At 47.3% G+C, this 10,023-nt stretch overlaps 1 protein-coding gene across 3 annotated transcripts in view; it reads left to right on the top strand.

Moving 5' to 3' along the window:
- Positions 1–564: 564 nt before the first annotated feature.
- Positions 565–10,023, top strand: part of PCDH19 (protocadherin 19) — a gene marked incomplete at both ends in the record, with an annotated part of 106,456 nt that continues 96,997 nt past the window's right edge. For 2 of the 3 annotated variants that reach the window (XM_079727945.1, XM_079727944.1), the window contains 2 exons: positions 565–2,711; positions 6,298–6,625. In XM_079727945.1, the coding sequence (XP_079584071.1) occupies positions 565–2,711; positions 6,298–6,625 (2,475 nt within the window). Of the gene's footprint in view, positions 2,712–5,473; positions 5,615–6,297; positions 6,626–10,023 lie in introns of all 3 variants that reach the window. The other variant, XM_079727943.1, reaches the window with a different exon arrangement.

The raw sequence follows: 10,023 nt of genomic DNA, 5'->3' as shown, positions 1-10,023 counted from the left end.
GGGTCCTGTCTCCGCAGTGATCCAGGAGCACTGGGGGGAGGTCCTTGCGCATGCCAGGTGCACAGACTACGCGATAGCCAGCCCCAGTGCAGGTGCGCCGCGGCGGGCCGGGCAGTGCCTGAGAGGCTGTACCCTCACTGCACTCCCCGCCTTCGCCTCAAGCGCGGTCAGGACTCAGCAGCGCGTCGACCCGGCCGCTCAGACGCCGTCCGACCCGCAGCCCTGCGCCGCTGCGGCCAGTCGAGCCCGGCTAACTTTGAAGGGGGAAAACTGAGTAGCCGGGCTGGAGGGAGGGGGCTCGGGGCCGCGCGGCGCTCCCTCGGCCCCCCGGAGCCCCCGGGCCCCCCGCGAGCCCCCGCCCGGTCCGCCGCAACCTCAGCATTGGAGCCGGCGCGGGTGTCGCCCCCGCGCCGCCGGACCGCCGTGGGCGGGACTCCTCCCGCGGCCTCCGGGGCCCTGGGGCGCGCGCAACAGGCGGCCCGAGTCGGCGGGAAGCTGGAGCGCCGGCGGCGGCGGCCTCGGAGGGGTGTGGAGAGGCGAGGCCAGGCAGAGCCCCGCGCAGCCATGGAGTCGCTCCTGCTGCCGGTGCTGCTGCTGTTGGCTGTACTGTGGACACAGGCGGCCGCCCTCATTAACCTCAAGTACTCGGTAGAAGAGGAGCAGCGCGCCGGGACAGTGATCGCCAACGTGGCCAAGGACGCGCGCGAGGCGGGCTTCGCACTGGACCCACGGCAGGCCTCTGCCTTTCGTGTGGTGTCCAACTCCGCTCCGCACCTGGTGGACATCAACCCCAGCTCGGGCCTGTTGGTCACCAAGCAGAAGATCGACCGTGACCTGTTGTGCCGCCAGAGCCCCAAGTGCATCATCTCGCTCGAGGTCATGTCCAGCTCAATGGAGATCTGCGTGATTAAGGTGGAGATCAAGGACCTGAATGACAACGCGCCCAGCTTCCCGGCGGCACAGATTGAGCTGGAGATCTCAGAGGCGGCCAGCCCCGGGACGCGCATCCCGCTGGACAGCGCCTATGACCCGGACTCGGGCAGCTTCGGCGTGCAGACGTACGAGCTCACGCCTAACGAGCTATTTGGCCTGGAGATCAAGACGCGCGGCGACGGCTCACGCTTTGCAGAACTCGTGGTGGAGAAGAGTCTGGACCGGGAGACGCAGTCGCACTACAGCTTTCGCATCACTGCGCTCGACGGCGGCGACCCGCCGCACCTGGGCACTGTTGGCCTCAGCATCAAGGTGACCGACTCCAATGACAACAACCCTGTGTTTGGCGAGTCCACCTATTCAGTGACCGTGCCAGAGAACTCACCTCCCAACACGCCTGTCATCCGTCTCAACGCCAGTGACCCAGACGAAGGCACCAATGGCCAGGTGGTCTACTCCTTTTATGGCTACGTCAACGACCGCACTCGAGAACTCTTCCAGATCGACCCGCACAGTGGCCTGGTCACGGTCACTGGTGCCCTAGACTATGAAGAGGGCCATGTGTACGAACTGGATGTGCAGGCCAAGGACCTGGGGCCCAACTCCATCCCGGCACACTGCAAGGTCACCGTCAGCGTTCTGGACACCAATGACAATCCGCCGGTCATCAACCTGCTGTCGGTTAACAGCGAGCTGGTGGAGGTAAGCGAGAGCGCCCCACCGGGCTACGTGATTGCACTGGTACGGGTGTCTGATCGAGACTCCGGCCTCAATGGGCGCGTGCAGTGCCGTTTGCTGGGCAACGTGCCCTTTCGGCTGCAGGAGTATGAAAGCTTCTCCACTATCCTGGTGGACGGACGGCTGGACCGCGAGCAGCACGACCAGTACAATCTCACGATCCAGGCGCGTGATGGCGGCGTGCCCATGCTGCAGAGTTCTAAGTCCTTTACCGTACGCATCACCGACGAGAACGACAACCACCCGCACTTCTCCAAGCCCTACTACCAGGTCATTGTGCAGGAGAACAACACTCCCGGTGCCTATCTGCTCTCTGTGTCAGCCCGAGACCCCGATCTGGGTCTCAATGGCAGTGTTTCCTACCAGATCGTGCCATCGCAGGTGCGGGACATGCCTGTCTTCACCTATGTCTCCATCAACCCCAACTCGGGTGACATCTATGCGCTGCGATCCTTCAACCACGAGCAGACCAAGGCATTTGAATTCAAGGTGCTGGCCAAGGACGGCGGCCTGCCCTCACTGCAGAGCAACGCCACTGTTCGGGTCATCATCCTTGACGTCAATGACAATACCCCAGTCATCACCGCCCCACCCCTGATCAACGGCACCGCTGAAGTCTACATACCCCGCAACTCGGGCATAGGCTACCTGGTGACCGTTGTCAAAGCAGATGACTACGATGAGGGCGAGAATGGCCGGGTCACCTATGACATGACAGAGGGCGACCGCGGCTTCTTTGAAATAGACCAGGTTAATGGCGAGGTCAGAACCACTCGCACCTTCAGCGAGAGCTCCAAAGCTTCCTACGAGCTTATTGTGGTGGCCCACGACCATGGCAAGACGTCTCTGTCCGCCTCTGCGCTCGTCCTAATCTACCTATCCCCTGCTCTCGACGCCCAAGAGTCGATGGGCTCAGTGAACTTGTCCTTGATTTTCATTATCGCCCTGGGCTCCATTGCTGGCATCCTCTTTGTCACTATGATCTTTGTGGCGATCAAGTGCAAGAGAGACAACAAAGAAATCCGGACCTACAACTGCAGGTAGAGCCAACTTTTCTTTCTTTCCTTCTTTGTTTTGGGTGAATAATGTGTATCTGTGTCTCTGTGTGAAAATCCCAGTGCTTTTGTTTCCTATTTAAATGCATGCACCCTACTTACAGCGCTTCTTTTTGGAGGGAGGGGGGAAGTTTATGTCAGCCCAAGTTGATCAATTCTTTTGAACTGACAGTTTTCTGGAAGACAATCATTTACTGTTCGAATGGATTCTGTCACATAATGATGATGAACAGAAAAGCAATTATCATTTTAAAATTTGCACAGCTGTCTCCATGAAGTTATGGCAGAAAAAAATTAATATGAGAGAGAGGGAAAGATTGATTAATTTTTAGCAGAACCTTGAAGTACCACAACTTGATTTGGGGGCTGTAGTGTTTTGGGGACAGGTACTGAAAGGAAAGGGAGTACTTGGCCTGTCCTGTTGTAGAGAGAAACTCTGAAGAAAGCCTGTGAGTGGGAGTCTAAGGTAGGAAACAGTTTGGGGAAGAGAGAACAGGAGTGTGTGGGGAAGCAGGTGATTAGAGATTTTTAGTGTGTTCTTGGCTTATTTTGTATCCAGTCCCCAAACATCTGGCTATGTGAAGTGAAATTCTACCAGTCATCTATATGTTTTCAAATATCTGGTTATTTGGTAGAGACCAAACATCCCAATGAGGAACAGGACTTTTGCATCCAGATGTTTCACTAAAAGTAGCAATCTTCTGGAGTTGATGGTTCTTTCCTCTAATGTGGAACTCTGCTGTGGCCCTAAGAGCTGGTCCTTACCAGTGGATGTCACTATGGGCTATGGTGTTAGTTTCCCTTGAAATGTGTGCAGAATATGTGTGTGGTATGCCTGAGAGAGAGGGAGGTGGGGGAAGGAGGGAGGGAGGGAGGGAGATAAAGAGAGAGAGAGGGGGGGAGGGAGGGGAATAGAAATGTGGAAACTGGAATGACACGTAGTAATTTTTTTAAAAAAAGATTTCCTGATAAGCACTTTGGAGGGTCTTGCTGAAGCCCTTCCTTACAATATCCAATTTAGGATAATACATGTAATTTTTTTCAGCAGTGTCTCATTGAAACGGTTGAAAAAAAAAAGTTGTTTCTTTAGTTTGCTGAAAATGAATGATGCTGCTATTTCCAACCAAGGTGTGTGTGTGCTCTCAACACACCTACACATCCGGTGTGTCTTTTGTGCCATCTGTGCTTGCATGTTAATCAGTCAAAATATGTTCCTGTAGGTCCGATTTGTATTTGACATCAACTGAAATGCACACTTCTGTGAATCAGAGCCCCCTGAATATGTAACAGCCATGCAATTATTGTTTCCCTTTTACTATTCTCTGCATTACACAAGTTAGTAGACAAATGCTAACCACACATGAATATCAATCAGGTGCCATAAAAGAGCAGCTGCAATGCCTCATAAATGCTTTAATCCTGTTGCTAGTGAAATGGCCATGACTTTTCTTTCCTTCAGCTCCGAGTCATTTCAGATGGGAGAAATGGAAATTAATATTACTCTTACCTTTGAAACCTGTGACTGCCAGTGGCAATTTTTATAGGAGATAAATGAGGAGTCTATAAAATTTTATTTATATGGAGATAATGATAGAGGGGACTCTTTTAAGCCATTTCCTCAGCATAAAGTAAATGCATAAGACCCTTTCCTTGATGAAAAGAAATCAGGTTGAAATAAAGATATTGAAGGCTTTGCCACCTCTTGGTGATGTATGACTAAAAGTGAGAGCTCTTTCTGAGAGCTTGCCAGGGAGATCATTAAAAAGGGAGGGGAGCATTTGAAATGAAAAGAAAAAAAAAACCAAAAAAAGTGAATCTCAGTGCTCTCTAACTTCACTCATATGTGTATTTTGTAAAGAGCTCTGTTTCCTGCGCTGGTTTGGGATTAATGAAGTACAGTTTAATTAAATAATTGCTCGATACAGAAAGGGCTATGCAATGAATGCCTCAGCTGAATAATTGGACGGGGCATTGCCAAACTTACCCATCGTGGGTAAACAAAATGATTAGAACTTCCCATTGATTCTAAATGATTGGAAAAGAAAATCAACCCCAGTCCTGGGGTCTTTGGGATTTTATCTGCTCCCAAGCCCCAATAGCATCAGCTTGCCCTCACTGCAAGTCTGCTTGAGCACAGAGCGAAAGGGTGAGGGGAACGCAACTGCTCAACTCTAGGAAGATCCCTGGGACAGAGCAAGAATGTGCCTCTGGAGATATGCAATCTCCTGGTCTACTCACTTTTTAGAAACCTAAAGTTTAAGAGCTTGTCTTTCCGTGTATTAAGCAGAGGTTTCTTGTTCTCAGCCTCTGCAGAGCCTCTTCCTGAAATGCATTCATTTATGATACTTGCGAGATGATCTGCACTTGCCCTTTGAATTGGGCTCCCTTTTTGTATTCAGACAATTAGCTTTGCCGAGGGAGAATACAGGCACAGTATTTCCCTTGTAAAGATCAACCTGTATTAATTATTAACCCTATTGTTTTGCTGATTATTGCTCAGAAATGGAATTTCCAGACAATAAGCTGAATCATTATGTGCAAAGTAATAAATGACTTTGAGAATCTGGCTACATTTAAATGTATTTCTTTTGACAAGTCTCTTAATGCTCTTAATGTCTTTGGTGCACATTGCTGGGTCTGTGTCAGTGTTAATTAAATTGAGCTCTTTATGTTCCAGCACAGCTGCTTGTAGGTACACCTGAATGGAGAGGGATGCTGAATGCACTAACATTTAAATTCCTTTGCAGTAATTGTTTAACCATCACTTGTCTCCTCGGCTGTTTTAAAAAAGGACAAAACAGCAAGTGTCTGCATTGCATCTTGGTTTCTCCCATTAGCGAGGAGCAAGACAAAAGGGCTGAGGAGAAAGTGAGCCTAAGGGGAAAGAGGTAAAAAGTCTCTTCCCCTCGTTCAAATGGGTTTGGCTATCAGATTTCTTGAGGAGAGGTGGGGGGTGGGGTGGGGAGTAGAAGGGAGCAGGGCTAGGGCAGGGGGAAGGAGGGTGTGGAGGAGAGGAGCTGAGGATTTGTCAAAGGACAGGGTCTGATTTGCTCCCGTTCAAAACCGATCAGTTCAATCACCAAGGAACCTGATTGAGGGTGTTCGTCACATGGCAATTGCTTGGAGGAACTGGAAAGGGGATTATTTTTTATTTCTTTCTATCTCCTCTTCTGTTAAATTAGGACTAGCTTCTTATTTCACCCAGGAGTTCCTTTGGCTTCCAAAAAAGCTCCCGATTTGAGCATTTTCATGCTTTCTCTCCCATAGGCTCAACTTTCCCCATCCCCACACCGTTGTTAAATGGCCACTCACAATAAGAAATTCCAAATCTAAAGTATAGAAACTTTCGGGGGGGGGTAGTAGTAGGTTACTATGTTTAATATAAAAACTTTACAGCCCTCAGCTTGTTTTCACATATAGAAAGCACAGGGAGAAACCTGATGATGTGATGCACCAGAATAAGAAGCTGGAGCGGAGATGGGGTGCAACCCTCTGGGGTGCTTAATGTTTATTAATCGATGCATGGTTTGGGAGGGCGTTAGCGATACATGCTGCCTTTTCTGTCACATAGAATCGCTGAGTACTCCTATGGGCATCAAAAGAAATCAAGCAAGAAGAAAAAGATCAATAAGAATGACATCCGCCTGGTACCCCGGGATGTGGAGGAGACAGACAAGATGAACGTTGTCAGTTGCTCCTCCCTGACCTCGTCCCTCAACTATTTCGACTACCACCAGCAGACCCTTCCTTTGGGCTGCCGCCGCTCTGAAAGCACTTTCTTGAATGTGGAGAACCAGAATACCCGCAATACCAGCGCCAACCACATCTACCATCACTCTTTCAACAGCCAGGGCCCCCAGCAACCAGACCTGATCATCAACGGTGTGCCTCTGCCCGAGGTGAGTGCAGCTAAGCGGCTCTGTGAGGTCCTCCCAGGCCTCTTTCCCATGCTGCTCACTGGACCCCATCAGCCTCTATGGTGGCACATTCCCTGGCAGGGGTGGGAGAACTTCTCTGCCTAAGCCCATTTATGAAGTCAGGGTTTGCTACCAGTGCTTCTTGGGGCAGAGGGTAACCCAACATATTGAGCCTTTGTAGGGGTGGATGTTGGGAGTGGGAGCTCAAGGTCTGAGCCTTTGAAATACCTGTATGGTATTTTGGCGTAATATGAATTGTACCACCTGTTGCAAATACAGTACACTTGCCAGCCTGTTGTACCAGTACGACAGTTAAAGTGGCTAAGAATCAACAAGTAGTCTTAAAGATAGATGAGCCCTAGAATGCTCGGGGGCCAGTTTCCTAGTGTGAGAGTGATTCAGCCTCCTGAAGCCCCCTTTTGCTTTTTCTTTGGTCATATACGTGTTTTGCTGAGAATATGGATGGGCTGGTTAAAGGAAGGCAAACAAAAATATTTAAAAAGCCACATTGTTGTTTCTTAATAGTTTTTATGGTGACATTTGACAAATGAGGAGGTTGAAACGGTCACTAATAATGAAACTTTCAGGAATTAACTATGTATTTGAGTTAGCTCTGTTTCTCTTTACCAGGAATGAATGTTTTCAAATGGAAGCATTTTTTTTTTTTTTTTAGACACATCGTGGTCCGGTGTTTGCTGTCTATTGAAATTTTTCAGGGTAGTAGGGTAGTAATGTGGATGATGGTAGGTTGGTGGCTGGGTGGAAGGCTATAAATAACAGCTCTTAAGTTAATTTCATTTTAGTTAATTTCATTTTTCCTTGAATTGCTTAAGTCCCTCTTTGGTTGGAAATTTAATGCACTGGGAGACATATGCCCTCTTCCAGGCCACTAATGAAAGGAATACTACATACTTGGAGAGCACTTCACAACCATTGTCTTCTTTGATCCTTACAGTCAGGTATCTTAATAGGTTGCCCTTCAGTAGATGATGAATGGAGGTCCAGAGATGCTAAGGGACTTGTTCAGACTCACAGGGCAGGGATATCAAGAGAGAGAGAGAGGAAGGACTAGATTGCAGGGCTCTATAACTCTGGCGAGTGCTGTTTCAGTGACACTTCCCTGCCTCAGAAATAATTCAGCCTGGCATACCTGGGCTAGGATGCATATAAAATGGCCTGATAGTATTTATATCAATTTCATAGGGCAAAGGGTTTTAGGACCACTTTTATCGACTGCTCCTCCTAGTTCCTGAAAAATATTTCTCATCAGAATTAATGGGGCCAAAAAGCAGTGCTTTTCATGAGAAACTGATGATTTTCCTCTAGCAACAGAGACACCAATATTGTCAATCTGTAAATCTATAAATAAGGATTTATTGAAAATCCAGTATTATGCTAGGTAGGCTCAGTTATAATTATGAGTGTCAGTGGATACTACTAGGGACTAGACCATAAACTTTCCAGAGGACTACTCATGGACCACCAAGAGTTCAACAATGGAGAGGGAGAGGTAGTGCTATGTACTGGAATCAGATAGACCATGATTTTGAATCTGGGGGACATGTCTTGCTATGGTATCCTTCTGAATCTCTGTTTCCTCATCTACAAAATGGGTACATCTGGCATGCAAGGTTGGTCCAAGGAATAATATGACATTATGTAATGTAAGGGGTCTGACACATAGGTATCCCCTGAATCCTAGGTCTCTTCACCAGACAATAATTGGAGAGTGACTATTGTAATGGCCTGCATACCTGAGTGTAACTCCCTAGGCACTTATAACCAAAGAGGAATTTAGGCTGGTTCTGTATAGAGAAGATCTACAAAGTGGTGCGGTTACCGTATTCATACTGGACATTTAAACAATGGAGGTAAAAAATGCCAAGGTTTTGGGTTAGGTGCTGACTGCTGCTGCCTGTGGAGATGGACAAAAGAATTGAATCCTGAGGGCTTGGTGACTATGCAATCAATTCAAAGTAGTAGAGAAACATAAGCCCTGGTGTCTATGGGATGTTTTGAGGGGGCAAGAGATATATGACTACATCTGCATGGTTTACTTGAGATCTTGGTGTTCTTTCTGAGATTCTCCTGTGGACAAAATGAAACAAAGTATTGCTTCAGTTATTTAGAAAAGCCATTGAAAGTCTGAACTCTGATCCTATCTCTGACTCACAAAGCAAGATACTCTCTTATTTAACAAAGTCATGCAGACCTAGCGTCTAGGGCTTCTCAGGGCCAAGACAGCATATATTAGGCATGGTGAGGTTGTGTATTTCTAATATGCGGTCCTGGAGAGTTCAACTGACAAACCCATTCAGAAAGGAGAGAGACCCACTCACAGCAGAGCATGAATCAGGCCATTTAAACCTGCATCTGTCACAAAGTCCTGCATGGGGAAAATGACACTTTTCTTCCCATACCAGAGGCCCTTGAACATGGACTAGGTAGAATACTTAGGTACAGTGAAATCTGTAGAGGAGTAGGGATGATTGATGCATACATTCAACTAATATTTGTTGTTTGTGACACAACTAATATTTGTGTCTATTCTTTGTAAGGTTCTGTTGTAGGCTCTGGTGTTAGAGAAATGAAAAAGATGTCCTCTGATCTCAAAGAATGAACATTTTCTAATGGGGGAGATAAGCAAATAGGTGATTTGCGGTATGGAGTGATAAATGCTACTATCAGGTACAATGGGATAGTCTCCATTACTAGGATAATAATATCATAATGTATTTCCTACCATTTCTTTATATTTTTCCTAATTAATTAATTAATCCATCTAAGAAACCAACAATTATTAAGCAATTATAGCACAGAGTGTTAAGTGCTACCATGTGATACATATAAGATTCTGTGGAAACTTCTGTATTAAATCTTAGTATGTCATGTACATTTTTCTCTATATTATTTCATTAAACCATTTTTTTCATTTGTTCATTAACTCAACCCAGGAGCATTTATTGCACGCTTAGAACATGCCAGACACTGTATAACTTGCCGAGGATACAAAAATAAAACACTTGATCCTTGACCCCAGGGAGCTTACAGGGAGACAGACAAGTAAACAGGTCATTTCAGTTCAGGAGAACATCTCTATACTGAGCACATGTTACATTCTTACTCACCAGACTGGGACCAAAGGTCACTACGCATTAGGTTCCTTTGCTGGGCTACCTTGTGGACAAACTCACTCCCTTCATTAGCTGCAGCGTCGGTTACAGGGCTTACTGGCAATGGCATTACAGAGGAGTGAGAACTGCTTCCCTCACAGCGCTGCATCACACTTTGAAGTTTATCACCATGGCATTAAATCAAATCACTAAGCATTGTTTGAGTGTCCACTGTGTGCTCAGCTGTGTGGCAGGTACCATGGGGAT

The sequence above is a fragment of the Hyperoodon ampullatus genome (genome assembly GCF_949752795.1).
Source record: "Hyperoodon ampullatus genome assembly, chromosome: X".
NCBI lineage: Eukaryota > Metazoa > Chordata > Mammalia > Artiodactyla > Ziphiidae > Hyperoodon > Hyperoodon ampullatus.
The sequence above is the reverse complement of the archived record's forward strand: the minus strand, read 5'-3'. Positions and strand labels throughout refer to the sequence as shown.